General features: G+C 43.8%; 1 protein-coding gene across 1 annotated transcript in view; it reads right to left on the reverse strand.

Annotated features, from left to right (window-relative positions):
- The window catches only part of piezo2b (piezo-type mechanosensitive ion channel component 2b), a 182,696-nt gene that overhangs the window by 87,355 nt on the left and 75,499 nt on the right, over positions 1 to 19,842 (reverse strand). The window contains exons 16-19 of the mRNA XM_079529246.1: positions 16,041 to 16,189; positions 14,364 to 14,537; positions 9,972 to 10,234; positions 4,764 to 4,924 (exon numbers count right to left, since the gene is read on the reverse strand). Of these exons, the coding sequence (XP_079385372.1) occupies positions 4,764 to 4,924; positions 9,972 to 10,234; positions 14,364 to 14,537; positions 16,041 to 16,189 (747 nt within the window). The remainder of the gene's footprint in view (positions 1 to 4,763; positions 4,925 to 9,971; positions 10,235 to 14,363; positions 14,538 to 16,040; positions 16,190 to 19,842) is intronic.

Genomic DNA, 19,842 nt, shown 5'->3' on the forward strand with positions numbered 1-19,842 from the left:
AAATCAGTGTGGGTCATCCGTTGGACTGATGGGCGAACAAGTGGTGTCCACGCGAAGAGTCGGGCCCAGAGGACATGTAGAGTCCCCCCCCTGAATTTTCACGCCCCCATGGGCCGCACGGTGGGGACCGGAAATTTGGCCTGGTGCACTGGCCATAGTCACTATGTTTCATGCACACAAAACTTGATAAATGTAATAATAATAATAATAACTAGAAACAAATTTCAGGAAATTTGACTGGGTGCCTACAGCTCGCCAAGTCTGTGCAGCATTTGAGCCACGGACCACCATTTGATGACATTTAGCCTCTCAGACCCTGTAAGGGTCCATTTGGTTGACTTTCAATGGGGTATTTTGTCTAAGTTTATTGCACATTACGTTGCCACCAACATTCTAATGCTAACATGCTAACATGCTAATACTAACATGCTAATGCTAACATGCTAATGCTAACATGCTAACATGCTAAAATGCTAATGCTAACATGCTAATGCTAATATGCTAATGCTAACATGCTAATGCTAACATGCTAACATGCTAATGCTAACATGCTAATGCTAACATGCTAATGCTAACATGCTAACATGATAATGCTAACATGCTAATGCTAACATGCTAACATGCTAATGCTAACATGCTAATGCTAATGCTAACATGCTAATATGCTAATGCTAACATGCTAATGCTAACATGCTAACATGCTAATGCTAACATGCTAATGCAAACATGCTAATGCTAACATGCTAACATGATAATGCTAACATGCTAATGCTAACATGCTAACATGATAATGCTAACATGCTAATGCTAACATGCTAATGCTAACATGCTAATATGCTAATGCTAACATGCTAATGCAAACATGCTAACATGCTAATGCTAACATGCTAACATGCTAACATGCTAATGCTAACATGCTAACATGCTAATGCTAACATGCTAACATGCTAATGCTAACATGCTAATGCTAACATGCTAAGGGGTCCATTTGGTTTCGCTCAGGGGGGCGGCCCGGTTCTGGCGAGCCGCCCCGCATCCGAAACGGTTGAGAAATGACAGAGTTACGTGTTTCCCCGAATTTCTCTATTGACTTTCAATGTGTGTGTGCGTGCACATGTGTGCATGTGCGTGCATGTGCATGTGTGCGCGCGTGTGTGAGAGTTGGTCAGGTGACCTTGAATCATTAACAAAGTATCATTTTCACCTGGGCTAGTCTATGCAATGCAAACAGTATTGAAAGGTAAAGCACACTGACTCTCTATGAGAGATCGTATGTCCGAACAAATTGCTCTATCGCAAAAAGTAAAAGTCGAATGCGATTTTTGTTTTCCCCGTGAGTGACCCGAGGCATTGAGGTACGCCGTGTGCGATCGTGGTATTGGTACGATAAAAAACGTGGTTATAAGAGCGAGTTAAGAACTGTGCTTGTGATGAAAAAATTGCTGACTCATTCAGGTATTTAACATGGAGTTTATGACACATTATGATGGTACACCTGTCGCTTTCAGGGCTGTAGTTCACGTACTGTATGTATCTGGGCTATGGTTGTGACATTGGGTGAAAGAGGACGAGTGTGGCTACAAAATTGCCGAAACCCATGCGTGTAAAGTGAATATTTTGGCCGTGAGGACGATTTGTTCGGAGAATTCCGGTATAGTCTTCACATTGGCTTCTCACTCTGATCCGCTCTCTCTCTGGGCGTGCGACACTCTGAGTCGAGAATATTGCTCAGACCACACACACTTTGAACTGCGACAGCGGGCAAACCGTGCAACGTATTCGAATTCCGTCTGAACCACCACAAAGTCGATGGCCTCGTGTGCTGTTTGACGTTTAAATCGTGTTTCTACGTACCAGTATGCCAGAGCAATGTGGCTCCAAAGTAACGTGTCGTTTTCTGTTTTCACCCGCGTCTCCCCATCGACTTTGAATGGGGCATTTTTCGCGTCGTTTATTGCGAATTACGTGGGCACGGTAACACGAATCGGAAAGAAAAGCACAAGCACACCATTCCCGGCCGAGCCGCACGTTTTGATGTATATATTGCGGGGCTTTGGCAAACCGTGCGGCCGGCCGTAGACGTCGAAGTTTCGCGTATTGATAATTATAATTACGACTAGAAACAAATTTCAGGAAATTTGACTGGGTGCCTGCAGCTCGCCAAGTCTGTGCAGCATTTGAGCCACGGACCACCATTTGATGACATTTAGCCTCTCAGACCCTGTAAGGGTCCATTTGGTTGACTTTCAATGGGGTATTTTGTCTAAGTTTATTGCACATTACGTTGCCACCAACATTCTAATGCTAACATGCTAACATGCTAATGCTAACATGCTAACATGCTAAAATGCTAATGCTAACATGCTAATATGCTAATGCTAACATGCTAATATGCTAATGCTAACATGCTAATGCTAACATGCTAATGCTAACATGCTAACATGCTAATGCTAACATGATAATGCGAACATGCTAACATGCTAATGCTAACATGCTAATGCTAACATGCTAACATGCTAATGCTAACATGCTAATATGCTAATGCTAACATGCTAATGCTAACAAGCTAACATGCTAATGCTAACATGCTAATTTTAACATGCTAACATGCTAATGCTAACATGCTAACATGCTAATGCTAACATGCTAATGCTAACATGCTAACATGCTAATGCTAACATGCTAACATGCTAATGCGAACATGCTAATATGCTAATGCTAACATGCTAATGCTAACATGCTAATATGCTAATGCTAACATGCTAATGCTAACATGCTAACATGCTAATGCTAACATGCTAACATGCTAATGCTAACATGCTAACATGCTAATGCTAACATGCTAATGCTAACATGCTAATGCTAACATGCTAACATGCTAATGCTAACATGCTAACATGCTAACATGCTAATGCTAACATGCTAATTTTAACATGCTAACATGTTAATGCTAACATGCTAATATGCTAATGCTAACATGCTAATGCTAACATGCTAACATGATAATGCTAACATGCTAATGCTAACATGCTAATATGCTAATGCTAACATGCTAATGCTAACATGCTAATATGCTAATGCTAACATGCTAATGCTAACATGCTAACATGCTAATGCTAACATGCTAACATGCTAATGCTAACATGCTAATATGTTAATGTTAACATGGTAATGCTAACATGTTAAGATGCTAATGCTAACATGCTAATGCTAACATGCTAACATGCTAATGCTAACATGCTAACATGCTAATGCTAACATGCTAATATGTTAATGCTAACATGCTAATGCTAACATGCTAATGCTAACATGCTAATGCTAACATGCTAATGCTAACATGCTAAGGGGTCCATTTGGTTTCGCTCAGGGGGGCGGCCCGGTTCTGGCGAGCCGCCCCGCGTCCGATACGGTTGAGAAATGACAGAGTTACGTGTTTCCCCGAATTTCTCTATTGACTTTCAATGTGTGTGTGTGCGTGCACATGTGTGCATGTGCGTGCATGTGCGTGTGTGCGCGCGTGTGTGAGAGTTGGTCAGGTGACCTTGAATCATTAACAAAGTATCATTTTCACCTGGGCTAGTCTATGCAATGCAAACAGTATTGAAAGGTAAAGCACACTGACTCTCTATGAGAGATCGTATGTCCGAACAAATTGCTCTATCGCAAAAAGTAAAAGTCGAATGCGATTTTTGTTTTCCCCGTGAGTGACCCGAGGCATTGAGGTACGCCGTGTGCGATCGTGGTATTGGTACGATAAAAAACGTGGTTATAAGTGCGAGTTAAGAATTGTGCTTGTGATGAAAAAATTGCTGACTCATTCAGGCATTTAACATGGAGTTTATGACACATTATGATGGTACACCTGTCGCTTTCAGGGCTGTAGTTCACGTACTGTATGTATCTGTGCTATGGTTTTGACATTGGGTGAAAGAGGACGAGTGTGGCTACAAAATTACCGAAACCCATGCGTGTAAAGTGAATATTTTGGCCGTGAGGACGATTTGTTCGGAGAATTTCGGTATAGTCTTCACATTGGCTTCTCACTCTGATCCGCTCTCTCTCTGGGCGTGCGACACTCTGAGTCGAGAATATTTCTCAGACCACACACACTTTGAACTGCGATAGCGGGCAAACCGTGCAACGTATTCGAATTCCGTCTGAACCACCACAAAGTCGATGGCCTCGTGTGCTGTTTGACGTTTAAATCGTGTTTCTACGTAACAGTATGCCAGAGCAATGTGGCTCCAAAGTAACGTGTCGTTTTCTGTTTTTCCACGCGTTTCCCCATCGACTTTGAATGGGGCATTTTTCGCGTTGTTTATTGCGAATTACGTGGGCACGGTAACACGAATCGGAAAGAAAAGCACAAGCACACCATTCCCGGCCGAGCCGCACGTTTTGATGTATATATTGCGGGGCTTTGGCAAACCGTGCGGCCGGCCGTAGACGTCGAAGTTTCGCGTATTGATTATAATAATTATTAAGTATGCGTTTTAGATTTCAACCTGTGTTTCTGCCATTGCATGGCAGGCACCCAGAATAATAATAATAATAATAATAATAATAATAATAATAATAATAATAAAACAGCAGCAGGGCAGGGCGAAGGCCCAGCGTGCCACGAACACGAAATTAAACAGAGACACCTGGCAGAAGAGTGGGTGGAAGAACTGGTTCCCAAACACTGGGTTGGGAGTTGGGACCACTGGTATTGAGATAACCGACCCTGCCTGTTGGCAGGTGCATTATGTTACATTACGTACATCTTTGACGGTGACCAGGAGGATGTAGCAGGAGACGATCTTGATGATGTGGATCTCCAGGAGCCACCAGATGAACAGCTGCAGCTTGTGGAAGTACTCCAGGAACTTGAGGAACAGCACCGTCAGACGGTCCACCACCAGGTGCCATTTGTTCTTCAGATCTGAAGACATTACAAAGCTGTTTCTACAGTACCATACATCTATTAAACCCATTAAAACCTGAGGCCGTTTCTCCAAATACCTTATAAAACTGTAGTTTGTACTGTAGTTTGTACAGATGTACTAGCTTGCCGTGCCACACTGCAAGCATGTATGTCTGCTATTTTTTAATAGCCAACGCTAAAATCTCAAATGACACAGATGCTTTCCTGGTATTAATCGGTTAAAGCAGTGTGTAATTACTTTTTGTGCTTGCGGTGGTTGATTGAGAGTACCTCTTTACACTGACTGGCTTTGAACAGCCAAAATTATATAAAAAAAAGAAAATGAGGAATGTCCAAAACTTAAAGTTGAACTCAACAAAAGGTTTATTTAATTCGACGCATAGCCAGGGGGTACCCGAAATAATTCCCAGAAAAAAAGAAAAAATATATTTTATTTTTTTTAAACGTTTTTTAACATTAAAATTATCTACGTGGTCATTTCTGCCAATTTGACAAGATAGTGGCGGCAGTGGCTCAGGGGTAGAGCGGCTGGATGGTAACCGCAAGTTGGTGTCGAGGTGTCCTTGAGCAAGACACTGAACCCCTAATTGCTCCTGATGTGCTGGTTGGTGCCTTGCATGGTTTCCGCCGCCATCGGTGTGTGAATGGGTGAATGTAATGCACAATCTCTGTAAAGCGCCTTGGATAAAGGCGCTATATAAATGCACCATTTACCATTTATGACACAATTTCCCAAACAGTGACAAACTTAAAGTTGAACTCAACAAAAGGTTTATTTTATTCGACGCATAGCCAGGGGGTACCCGAAATAATTCCCAGAAAAAAAGAAAAAATATATTTTATTTTTTTTAAACGTTTTTTAACATTAAAATTATCTACGTGGTCATTTCTGCCAAGTTGCTCAATAAACGTATTTTTTGTGTTGTTCATTGTGTTTCTCCCATGTTTGCTTTGGGCCAATAGCTGACATGATTACTAAAACTACAACATCAGTCAACCTGTCGTGACCCCAAACAGTAACAGCAGGACGCATGCTGCAGAAACAACAAAAAGACTCAGGACACTTGAAAGGTTTCTGCGGCCGCTTCAGATGAGGGGGTACCTGGAAAAATGTCTACCCCAAAAGGGGTACCTGGTCCAAAAAAGTTTGGGAACCCCTGCTGTACATGTACATCGGCTCCTACTAAGTGGTTTGCAAACATTTTCACCCCATAATGTATTGTATACTGTAAATAATATAATGACTACAAATGTTTCAGGTGCATGAGCATTTTTTCATAATTAAAAGGCCTGTTAAGGAGGCAGGTCAAAGCTTGCCTGTGTGCAAATGTACTAAGATGTTGGCGTGACATCATTATTTGGATAAGGATTTGGAACTTTGGGTAGAGAGAAAGATAGCTCACAGCTCATCATACTCCGCTGTGTTTTATCACCTATTTTATTTTCGGTGTATACACACCATGTCTTGATTTAAGACCACTACCAAACGTCTGTGTAAATACTGCAATGACACCACCTCGGCCGGCCATCAACATTTAGGAGACATAATGGGCGAAAGCCGCCGTTTGACCCAATCTCCATGTCAAAACAACTAAAGCGGGGAGACGAGTGGAGTTAGACACGAAAAAAAGACATCACCACTGCGTAGGATTTAACAACACAGCTTGCGATGGGTCATGATGAGTCATGGGTTGGGTTGTTCAAAGTGTTGATGGCAGATCCTCCTCTTAGGCACATTCCTCTAAACCACAGAGTGAACTCCTATGGGAACACATGCATCTGAAACCAACCCATAGAACTCAGTCTGGCTGATGTATCGGCCATCATTTGATTTGATATTATTGGCAGTTAATGCAGCAGATGTGTCCCAAACCAATTTTAACCCACTTTCTACAGTTTAAAAAATGTTCTTCAAAACGTTTAAAAAATAGCAGATCTACAAGCTCACAACAGACAACAATAGGCCTATCTCACAGCCCTTCCCCGCCCCCTTTTCTGAGCTAATGGTGTTGACGTGACGTCACTCCATAGACATTACATGTTAAAATGTAGCTGTCATTTTAACTGTCTTACCAGTAAGAGTAAGGCTATGGAACACCACTAGGTCTGGAAAGGGGCGGGGAATGGCTGTGAGATAGGCCTATTTACCAAATTGATTGGAATTGATTTTGCAATTTGGAAAATTAAAATGTCGGTTGGGCTCTATCAGTGAATAGTACAATTTGACAAGATAGGGGCGGCAGTGGCTCAGGGGTAGAGCGGCTGGATGGTAACCGCAAGTTGGTGTCGAGGTGTCCTTGAGCAAGACACTGAACCCCTAATTGCTCCTGATGTGCTGGTTGGTGCCTTGCATGGTTTCCGCCGCCATCGGTGTGTGAATGGGTGAATGTAATGCACAATCTCTGTAAAGCGCCTTGGATAAAGGCGCTATATAAATGCACCATTTACCATTTATGACACAATTTCCCAAACAGTGACTTGGGACCCAATTGTGGGCCGTGGATACATTTTCCTCCATTTTATCATTAATTATTGTAAAAGATTTTCTAAAGATTTCCACAAAAATGCACACATTTTTATGAGTTAAAAACACTTTTTGTTTTAATATAATTTCATTACTAAAATAGAAATAATCAAAGAAATTCCCTAAATTAGAAAACAAAATTCGAAAATGCGTTGTGAGCTTGTAGATCTTCTATGTTCACTAGTTTGCATCCTGCGCAAACGTGTGATTTCTCTTTTGGGTCATGAGCTAAAACGTTTGGGAACCGCCGCATTATGACTGTGAGCAGCCTCGCCTCGGTGGAGCCAACAGAAGATGGAAAGCTCTGCGCAGCCAGTGCATCTGTGATTCAAAGTGTACTATTGCACACTGTATGCAGCTGTGAAAACACAGGAGCAACCCATCAAACAGCGTTCAAACCTGGCAGTGCTGGTGGACTGATGTGCTCGGACAAGACAGAGAAATCTCTGATTCTACACGTTGGGGGGGGGGGGGGGGGTTGTTTGGTGTAGAGTCACAGGAAACACAAGAGGGAGCAGGGCGGTGACACGCAGCAAATGTTCTGGCCCAGGAATTAAACTCAGATTGCTGTCAGGCATTTAAACCCATGTGGTACAGTAAGTATGCGTCCTAACCGCTCGGCTATCTCCTGATCCTACAAGTTGGCTCGCCGAGCTTCGAGCTTGCAGATCTGCTATTTTTTATGCTTTTGTGTGACGCTGTGTAGTATGCTGCTCCTATAGACAGATTATTGTGTGACGCTGTGTAGTATGCTGCTCCTATAGACTGTGTGACGCTGTGTAGTATGCTGCTCCTATAGACTGTGTGACGCTGTGTAGTATGCTGCTCCTATAGACTGTGTGACGCTGTGTAGTATGCTGCTCCTATAGACAGATTATTGTGTGACGCTGTGTAGTATGCTGCTCCTATAGACTGTGTGACGCTGTGTAGTATGCTGCTCCTATAGACTGTGTGACGCTGTGTAGTATGCTGCTCCTATAGACTGTGTGACGCTGTGTAGTATGCTGCTCCTATAGACAGATTATTGTGTGACGCTGTGTAGTATGCTGCTCCTATAGACTGTGTGACGCTGTGTAGTATGCTGCTCCTATAGACTGTGTGACGCTGTGTAGTATGCTGCTCCTATATGCTGCTACCTAACCGACCGGACCTACCAGGTTGGAAAGGTTTACTTTCATCCCCCGAACCCTCCTAACTGGGGTCGCACAGGGATCTGTACTTGGTCTCCTCCTTTTCTCCCTGTACACTAGGGGCTCCAATTATGTCGCCGCCTTTACCCGCAACGCGGCCCGCAATTCAGCCGCTGCCCGAAAATTACGAATATAGGAGCTTTCTCTGTCCCTTAATGGTATTTCGTCCAGCATCATCCGCTATCTTTTTTGCCGACACTGGTATTTGCGCCTAGAGGTGTGGTCATGGGCGTGCTGGCACGCTTTCCCCTAAATTGCTATTTTGGTTAAACACATTTAGGAAAGGGATTGTGCATTTTAAAAGCACCCGTAAACCGTATGCCAAATTAGTTTGGTAAAGAGCGGCGCGCAGCGCGCCTCAATGGAGATGTCCGCATAGTGCAGGCTGCGTCATCTCTCCTTATTCTCCTATGCATGCATCTCTTTGTAATTTTCAAATAATCAGCAGAAGTGAGTGCCTGCCACTTCCTTGTATAGTCAAAGAAGTTATTTGTGCCAGGCAACGTGCAGCGTGCGCGATTCCATTTGCTCGTTCAGTTCATCACCCCATAGCAGCGAATGGGGTTTAATCTAGACTGAACTTTCCTTTTCGCTTCATACCGTTCCGTAGAGACGGCCTACACGCACAAGTAACCGTAAGGCTATGAAGCAATATAACACTAACAGGCAACGGATAAGGGATCTCTTAAAGGTGGACTGGTGATTGGTTTAATTATTGTAACACCCAAACCACTTTTAGACCACGATTTAGACAGGTAACCAAAATACCAACTTTAGTGGGGGAACACCCCTTCTGCTAAATCCCAAAACAGTGTATTTAGAAAGATCAGACTAAAATGGAGCCCTAAATCTCTTGGCACTGTCATCTCTTCTCACAATCTATCTTATCACTTATCACTGATGAAACTCAACTGTTTCTATCCTTCCCCCCCTCTGCTATGCAGGTGGAAGAGCACATCACGGCTGACATCTCGCAGTGGATGTCTTCTCACCACCTCAAGCTGAACACAGACAAGACTGAGCTTCTCTTCTTCCCAGCTAAGGAGATAACTATTTCCATAGACAACGCCTTGGTAACTTCGTTTCCGACAGCCAAGAACCTTGGTGTTGTCCTGGACAGTCAGCTCTCATTCAAAGCACACATTACAGCGGTCACTATATCCTGTAGGTTTACACTTTATAACGTTCGCCGAATCAGACCCTTCCTCACCCAAGAGTGAGCCCAGCTCCTTATACAGACGTCAGTCATGGGTGAATGTAACGCACAATCATTGTAAAGCGCCTTGGATAAAGGCGCTATATATAAATGCACCATTCATTCCCCATTTACCTGAACTGTGCTCGGTGGTGCTGGGCTCCGTGGGCTCTGTCTTGGCGCTGTAGTGGCGGCTGTCCTCGGCGCTGGACTGGCGGTGGTCGGACGACGACAGGATCTTCTTGTGGGGCTTCACCTTGTCCATCAAGGTGTCGTCCATCGACACCACCACCAGGGCCTGGTGCTCCTCCTCCTCCTGCGTGGGGGGCAGCGCTGCATCCACGGAGCAGGCACTTAGCATGGTGAGGTCCGCCAGGCTGCCGTCCGGGTGCGCCAGCCTGACCACAGGGCATGGCGGGGTGGGAGGGGGGAAGTGTTAAGGCCTATTCATATATACTCCAGTTTTAGGTGATGAGGTCACCTCATCACCGAAAAACTGGAGTATGAACATGCTTTTACTGACACCGTCCGGACGTGTTGGCGACACATCAGGCACAGCAGCCATAGCAACCATTGGTGTGGTTCCAAAATGAATGGATTAATTTTTCCCCATAGAGATTTCCGAAAATATTTGTATTAATTATTTTTAAGCATCTGATTATATGACACAATGATTTGAATATTTAAATCATTAACTTTTGAAACAGAATGAAATGTTTTACAATGGCCTCCCCTGCTATGCCCACACATGCGTGCACGAAAATGCTGTGCTGTGTGTGTGTGTCAGTATGCATGTATGTGTGTGTACAAGAGCACACACACACACACACACACACACACACACACACACACACACACACACACACACACACACACACACACACACACACACACACACACACACACACACACACACATCACTGACTCATTCTTATGAGACTCCAAAGCAAATGTTAGGAATGTTTCCATTAACAGAGTTACTGTACTGTGTATCAGGCACTGTGATCAGTAAGCAATGCACATTCCTTTAGCATTCTCCCCCAAAGAACACATGGTCAGAGTTGACTCCACAATGGCCTTACTCCAGTGCATTAGCCTGGGTCCAAGTCCTGTCCCGACCTCAACTAACTTAGACAATAATAATTGTACATTCAACCCATTTACACCTGGAAAGCCTAGACGTTGTTATACCTTTCAATTCGGGAAAACGTCTGTGTCGTTTTAGTTGTTACTACAGTTATATAATGTGACTGGTAGAAACAAGCTTATTTGAGTGTCACAGAAAAGTAGTGAAAATAACAGATCTACAAGCACCCAACACACACACGTTCTTTAATATAATAATAATATTGTGTGTTGAACTTGGACATACAATGTTTCCACCCGACAACGATATAATATAGCAACATTTTTTAAATCGACCTCAGGTCTAAATGGGTTAATTAATAATAGCGCTGTAATGGAACTTGTAATGAGAAGTCCATTTGAGACTTCGCTAAGAACAGAGTTCTGACATCACAAAAATAAGTGTGCTGTAGCGTCTGTACAGTGAAGAAGAGTAACCGTCTCGGCCCATGTTAGTCCACTGGGAATAAAGCCAAAGAGAAGTGAATTATATGATCCACTTTGTGGATTTACATTGAGTAAATGGCAATGTATAGGAGCCACTTCCAACCTGGCGCCTCCCGTGTTGGACATGTCATCATAAGACCTATACATGCTTTACTTTACTCTGTTGTACACCGGTGTCACGCTGTGAGAAGAGACGCTGGTTTGCGCGCCGCGACGACAGCGCTGTACAACAAAGTATAAATCAGGCTGAAGTGGTAAAACCATTAAATTCCTCCTTCTCAGGCAATGGGACTGGGAGTGAGGTCAGAGGTCATAGAGGTTAAGAGGTTAGGGTTAGCTTGCATGAACCGGCCACATACTATATATATATATATCAAGGCAAGCATTTGGTGTCTGGAGACGTGAGACTTACTTGCTCGGCTGAGTAGGAATTTTTTGCTTGATGCTGCTCAGGGCAATAACGTTACACAAGAAGCCAAGATGAACAGTGAAGAAAAAGACGGCAAGATAGACACAGACAGACTATAATATACAACCTGGAACTAACTTACATCTAAGAGAGACATAGGGTGGGGGAGCAGTAAAAATGCAGAAGGATTTTCCGAAAGTTTGTGGAGGGAGGGGATGTTTATGCAGTGTATGTGTGTGCGTGCGTGCGTGCGTGCGTGCGTGCGTGCGTGTAAGGGTGGGGACTTGGGGAGGTGGTTATTATTGAGAAGTCTCGGGAAACAGCTTCACACATGCTGGAGAAAGAAGGTGACTTCACATATGGTTAAACTATCAGAGACCATATGGGGTTTTTAGGGATGAGAGGGTGAAAGATCCAGCGACCTAGTGGACAACCCAGGTGGAGGCTACAGGCAAAAAGGACATACTAATACAACTTAAACACTTGCATTTGATTCAAAAGGAATACCACCTGCATCACCAATGGTGATGAGGAAGTTACTGGAGATTCTGAGGGTGCAATATAATACGCTCTGTGCATAATTGCAGTCCCAGAGCTAGGTTTCCAGAAGTGACTCCCTCTTCCTTTTGGTGTGTTGTCCAAGTGGCGCCTAAACCCTAAACCTTTAAACCAAAAACTATGCCTAAACCTAACCGTTAACGCTAACCATAACCTCACAAACACAATGCCTCAACCTAACCTTAACCCTAACCTCACAGAAACTATGCCTAAACCTAACCTCAAAACCATGTCCATCTGGACGAAACTGAGAAAAGAGTGAAATACCTGTTCCGGTCCCGTTTCTCATAGCTTCGTTTGATTTGTTTTGCAGCAGATTTGAACCGGAAACACACATGACACCTTCATATGTGTTTCTGATTCAAATCTGCTGCCGAGGCAATCAAGAAAAGCTATGGGAAATAGAGAGTATGCGCATGCTTAAAGTGAATGGCACATCGAGTGGCAAAGCAACATGCAAAGTGAGTTTAACATTGTTTAACGTTGTTTAATGCAATCAGATATGACTTTTCTGTGTGGATGAATGGGCTGTCAAGGCCAGAAAGTCGTTTTTTGCCACTCAGTAGGCATTCCTGCATGACTTCCTGGTTTGATGATGATGTCACGCGCATACCCTCTATTGAACCAGAACAGGAAACCCGGCCAGGAACTGCACAGAGCCTATTATAAATGTCAACAGGCGATAACAAGGACAGGTCAGCTATAGGGGTGTACTGTAGGTCCATATAGCATCAGGACAGAGGAGGCTGACATTCCAGAGAGGTTGGTTGGGATTGGTTTGATGGATGCTAGAGAATGCGAGCAGTTACCCACCTATTCATGATCAGATACACACGGCCATTGACTTTAGCATGGCTGTGAGAGTCGAAAGGAAGGGATGGCGATGAGAGGCGGAGAGAAAGGTGGCAGAGCAGAAGAGAGGCAAGCAAGTAAGCACACGAGGAAAAGAGAATGGATGGAGACGTGTCCACGACAATAGGTTTAAAGAAATGACAGGTGGACATCAAATACAAGAATGTCAACATTAGCAGTGTCTGACAGAGGTGGGTATAGCCAAAAACTGTACCCATGTAAAAGTATTAATGACTAGAACTACAGTACAGAAGTAGTCAACCAAACATTTACTATACCGGTATCACAAATATATAGTACTTGAATGGTACAGTATGTTAAATTAAACGTGACTTAAGTAAATGAGTACATTTAACGTGTTATTACCCACCTCTGGTGACTGATGTGTGATGGTACAAAGTACAAACCACAACAAAGCAGACAAGGATTATATATTATACCAAGCGTTTTGATGGATGTACAGTATAGCGGGATGACTCACTGATGAAGGTAGGGGTCTACATGTGTCATGTAAAGAAGTCCTGAATGGCATAATGACATGCATGTTGTGCAGAATGGCTGGTCCTGAATGAAATCCTACTGTACTGTATATCATTCTACTTCAAATCAATGTTGATTTGTTCCATTGAAGATGCCTCCAGTATCTCGTTGTCAACACTTTTCCATGTGTCATCGTGTCCCCCAACAACCTGTTCATGTCAGCACACAGCCACGTAACTAACTTGTTACGGCCCCTATTTTGGGTTATGCCATTATAGGCGAAGATTTGTATACTTTTTCAAACATTAAAAACAAAGAGACAAAATAGCAGATCTACAAGTTCACACCTTGTGGATCGACTGTGTCACACGATGATGTATAACACAGAATTCGTAAATGGTTAACTCTAAACCAATGGTTCTCAAAGTGGCGTATAGGGATCCTCAGAGTTCAGTACAGGTTTGTAACTCCGAGAGGGTACAAATGCAACATTTGGTTCAATTTGTACACTCAGAGTTATGGGCCAGTTCCTTGAAATGAAACCTTAACCAGACTTGACCAAACAAAACCAAACATCTAAACTAAATGAAAGTGAACTAAACTAGAAGGCCCTCACCTGTAGAAGGTTAAAGTGAACTAAACTACAAGGCCCTCACCTGTAGATGGTGCTCTGCTCCTTGGCAACCACCGCCTGGAGGTCGGTGAGCAGCAGGAAGCGGTCGTGGAAGTAGTGCAGGTGGAGGATGCACACCAGCAGGAAGGAGGTGGGGATGAAGATCCGGATGAACAGCTTGGACACGGAGAACCTCTCCAGACCCAGGTCCTTCAGTCTGATGGAGAGATAATATAAATAATGAACTGGAGAACCTCTCCAGACCCAGGTCCTTCAGTCTGATAGAGAGATAATACTAATAAACAGCTTGGACACGGAGAACCTCTCCAGACCCTGCTCCTTCAGCCTGATTGCAGAGAGATGATAAGAGAGATGATGATAGAGAGATGCAATCCCAAGGAATTGCGAGTGTGGTTGCCATCTCAAAATTAATTATTGTGATGAGGGGGGAGGTCATTGTCCAATCGTGTAATCGTTGTCCAAACAGAGAGGGAAAAAAAGACCAATAGTCTTTTTGTCATACTATTGAGATGACATTATGTTGAGGAGACATGAGATGAGATCAGTAGTGATGCAATAACATGAGATGAGATCAGTGGGAGTAGAGGACATACAATGAGATGACATGAGATGAGATCAGTGGGAGGAGAGGACATACAATGAGATGACATGAGATGAGATCAGTGGGAGGAGAGGACATACAATGAGATGACATGAGATGAGATCAGTGGGAGGAGAGGACATACAATGAGATGACATGAGATGAGATCAGTGGGAGGAGAGGACATACAATGAGATGACATTAGATGAAATGAGAGGAGGCGACATGAGAAATCACATTATATACCATGAGAACAGATGACAAAGTGAGAAGACATGAGATGACATTAAGAAGAGAGAAACAATGATATGGAAATGGAAAGGTTTGTTTGTTTTAGCCTGCTAAAACCTTCCAGGTGGGTGGCGTTTGCCACATACAGGGCAAAATGTTGGACTATAACAATTTGGAATATCCCTTTAAAACACACTAAAAACACAAATATCTGCAAAATGAGGAGTTACAAACTGTCTAGACGGGAAAAGGCAACGCTCACTTATTTCCAAGGCTGTGGCCAGGTTTCACTTTTATATGAAATTATTGTTGATAAATCAAAAGAATCCTTGAGCAGGAGATTGGCTTGGTGTAGTGACTCCTAGACATAGACATGTGAAGATGAATAGAAGAGTTTACCCTGACCCAGACTATCAACACCAGATTTAAACTGATACAAAATAAAATAACGGATCGTGCGTACATGCAGTACAGTACACAACTCCCTCATGTCTACATGCTCGAAACGCGTCGCTAGTGGATCTGCTACTGTCGATGCCTTTGTGTGACGCTGTAGTGTGATTACTGTATGTAGGGCATTCATTTACCAACAAACACAAAAAGTTAAAATATAGAGGTAAGAGGTTTCTGCCCAACAGCATCTAGAATTAATGAATTAATGAATGAATTGATTGACTAATTAATTGATTAATTCAGCACTGGTGTGGACTAAGACAGTAGTAGTCTCTATTGATTTGTTGATTTGCATTACCTTGTGTTTACCTTGCTTACCGCAAATCGCTCTGGATTAAGAGCATCTGCTAAATGCCTAAATTGTAAATTGTAAATGTTAAAACCTCCGTACAACTAACGCCACTAGAAGCTGAGGTTAAGATAAGCTGCACTCACTTCTCTTCATTCATGCCCGTCAGGTTGGACCAGAAGGGCAGTGAGGTCTCAAACTGGAAGGTGTAGACCAGGATCAGCACCAGCATGGTGTACATCACCACCGACATCCAGAAGTACTTCAGGATCCTCCGCCAGTACTCGTAATGCACCTGCGGAGGGCCACGTTAGAAAGGCATGTTTTTGATTAGGAAGGTACCAGAGTAGACAGACGTACCCAGCTGTGGAAGGCAGGACGAGTATCATTGGCCATGACAGGAGCTGGTGGAATTATGTAAATTAGGAAAATTGCTTCAGAGCTTCCTTTCCCAAAGGTTTTCTGAAAATCTTATGTTGCTAATGTTGTGGTGCTCAAAAAATGTCATGTCAAGGATAGAAGGACCCCCAACCTTATACTGTATGTATTTGGCCGCGAATGCCCATCTCAAAATATTTAGTTCCAAGGACCACCCCCAGAAGCAGATTTGAGTTAAAAATGTTCGTTTTTAAAAATACATTCAAAGATTTGCACACATTTTCACAATTTGTCTAAAACAGAAGATCTACAATGCAGTGACGTGGTGTGTGTGTATAGTGTATATGTATCTGTATATCTTTTCAGCCTTTAAGTCAGCCTAAATCAGCATTCATTTCCCCAAATGGGTTTAGACTGTCTGAAATGTATTTAGTGACAATGTCAGCCCATTCTTGAATTAAGCCTGAGGAAGGTCGCAAGACCGAAACGTTGCTTTAATAAAATGCTCTGAACCCAGCAAGTGGCAGTGTGCGGGTGTCCCTCCTTTCACATCCAAAATGGGAAGTAGAAATGTAGATAAACTAGAAATTTGAAATTAGAAATGTAGAGAATTCACATCCACTGTGGTGATGATTTGCATGCAGGACAAACAGAAGATCAACATAATAAATAATAAAGTCTGCACACTATTACTTACTGTACCAAGAACTATTTATGAGTACCCACAAAGCTGTATGCACCGTTGCAGAACTACTAACAGTCATGATAATGCATCGTTCACATTATTTATTTGCACCCTGCTCCAACTGCCTTTTCAAACATTATGCTAATGCTGCAATCCATAACTTATTGTAATAAACCAATAAACCAGTAAGACGCCTGAGGGCGAGAAGTGACCTCGCCCTTCATGCACGCATCTGCCTAGGTGACAGCAGACTGCTGGGCGAGCACTAGCGCTTTGGCATGGGGGGTCAGATGAACATATGGAATGAATTCTGTACTGGCCATATATGGAGCATGTCTTGACTCTTGAGTGTACAGGGTTTGATGTCAGATCAACATATGATATGGAATGTCAGAACAAGTCAGCTCCATACAGTATATGGAGATCTAAGGGTGGCAGCGGGGGCAGTGTCTTGAGTGAACAGGGTTTGATGAGGGCACAAGTAGGGCCGGGCCTTAATTTTCGGGCCTGTTGAGAACTCTAGTTTTCGCCGGCTGCTGGGCGTGGCTGCACTAATAACTTTGGGGCAGGCCCATCTAGAGTTTAAATGGATAGGTATATCAGTCAAAAGGGAAGAGGAAGGATGGATGGGAAAGAAATCAGGATCAACATATGGAACAGGTCAGCTCCATATATGGAGATCTAAGGGTTTGAGGTTTGAGGTCAGATGGAGAGTTGCTGGCCAATATTAATGACATCAGGGATCTCCATGGGATTCCCATATATGGGCTTAATATTGATGATGTCACGTCATGTCACGTGATGTGAGGCATGACCATATATGGTCATGCCTGGGGTGACGAACCAACCAACCAACCAACTGAGGGGAAATACACGTTTTCATAGTAAATGCGACCTGCAGCCGCAATTAAATGTAATTTTAGGAAATTTGTATATAGACTATGGTAATACAATAGAAGAGGTGGTCTCCCTTCTTTTCCATTCAGAAATTTAGACCCTGGTGTCAAGGGATTGTATTTGGAACACAACAGCAAGGATTCGTTCATGGTTTGCATGAGGCCCTTGGGGCCTCCCACCCTCATGTACTCAGCCTCCCACCCTCATGTACTCAGCCTCCCACCCTCATGTACTCAGCCTCCCACCCTCATGTACTCAGCCTCCCACCCTCATGTACTCAGCCTCCCACCCTCATGTACTCAGCCTCCCACCCTCATGTACTCAGCCTCCCACCCTCATGTACTCAGCCTCCCACCCTCATGTACTCAGCCTCCCACCCTCATGTACTCAGCCTCCCACTCTCATGTACTCAGCCTCCCACCCTCATGTACTCAGCCTCCCACCCTCATGTACTCAGCCTCCCACCCTCATGTACTCAGCCTCCCACCCTCATGTACTCAGCCTCCCACCCTCATGTACTCAGCCTCCCACCCTCATGTACTCAGCCTCCCACCCCCATGTACTCAGCCTCCCACTCTCATGTACTCAGCCTCCCACCCTCATGTACTCAGCCTCCCACCCTCATGTACTCAGCCTCCCACCCTCATGTACTCAGCCTCCCACCCTCATGTACTCAGCCTCCCACTCTCATGTACTCAGCCTCCCACCCTCATGTACTCAGCCTCCCACCCTCATGTACTCAGCCTCCCACCCTCATGTACTCAGCCTCCCACCCTCATGTACTCAGCCTCCCACTCTCATGTACTCAGCCTCCCACCCTCATGTACTCAGCCTCCCACTCTCATGTACTCAGCCTCCCACCCTCATGTACTCAGCCTCCCACCCTCATGTACTCAGCCTCCCACCCTCATGTACTCAGCCTCCCACTCTCATGTACTCAGCCTCCCACCCTCATGTACTCAGCCTCCCACTCTCATGTACTCAGCCTCCCACCCTCATGTACTCAGCCTCCCACTCTCATGTACTCAGCCTCCCACCCTCATGTACTCAGCCTCCCACTCTCATGTACTCAGCCTCCCACCTCTATTGCTTTATACTCTTTGCCAGAGCCCGGCTTGCTCTCTGCCACCCCCTACTACAGGCCAAAGAGCAGTGCATGGGGGAGTGTTTGTTTTCCTTAAGAAGGAGGTCATGGGAGGATATAAGGTATGTAGTTATGCAGGAGCAAACTAAATGCCTCCTTGAGTAAAACCTAGCACCTCCTTGAGGTACCACATCTCTCTGAACACCTCCTGAAAGCAAAATCAAGTCAACATTTCAAGAGTATGCATGGTTCTTAAAGCAACTTTGGTAGAGGTTTGGATATTGTGGTTACCTTGTCATGATGTACAGTAACTAGTCCAATTGGTGAAACATATCACTTGAAAAAGTTACACGTATTATTATCTTGAATACAATCAATCATATCAATAGGATTTATGTTTGAGTGCACTGCAGGATGGTGAAAGACATCAATTTGACTCCCATTTCATTTTCATTTGAAGTATGACTAGACCATAAGCTAGGCTGCCACACTGTATATTTTCTTTTTCTTTTTGAAGGATGGGATTTCTGCTGGTTTTGGCCATGCTTATTTTGCCTACATCAAATAGAATGGAAAGAATGCACATGGCAAGTATGGAGGGTGTGCAGCAGGTCCGTCTTTGATAAGCTGTTCTCACCATCACTGACCCACCAGTTGCAATGTAGGGGAGGAAGACGTACTCCACACTATGGTGTACAGTAGTGGGATGTCCCATTTCACAAGTTTATCAAAATCTTTCAAAAATAGCTGCGATGTTTAGTTTAGTTTAGTGTATTTCGATCAATTCAACAGTGTAACATAAATCATTACATTAAATATTCACACTCTCTTAACCTAGTAGTGCAAGTTATCACTATAGTTTTTTTCCTAACGTCTTATCCTTCACATTTTTCCTTGACCTCAT

Source organism: Electrona antarctica (assembly GCF_951216825.1).
Source record: "Electrona antarctica genome assembly, chromosome: 19".
Taxonomy (NCBI): Eukaryota; Metazoa; Chordata; class Actinopteri; order Myctophiformes; family Myctophidae; genus Electrona; species Electrona antarctica.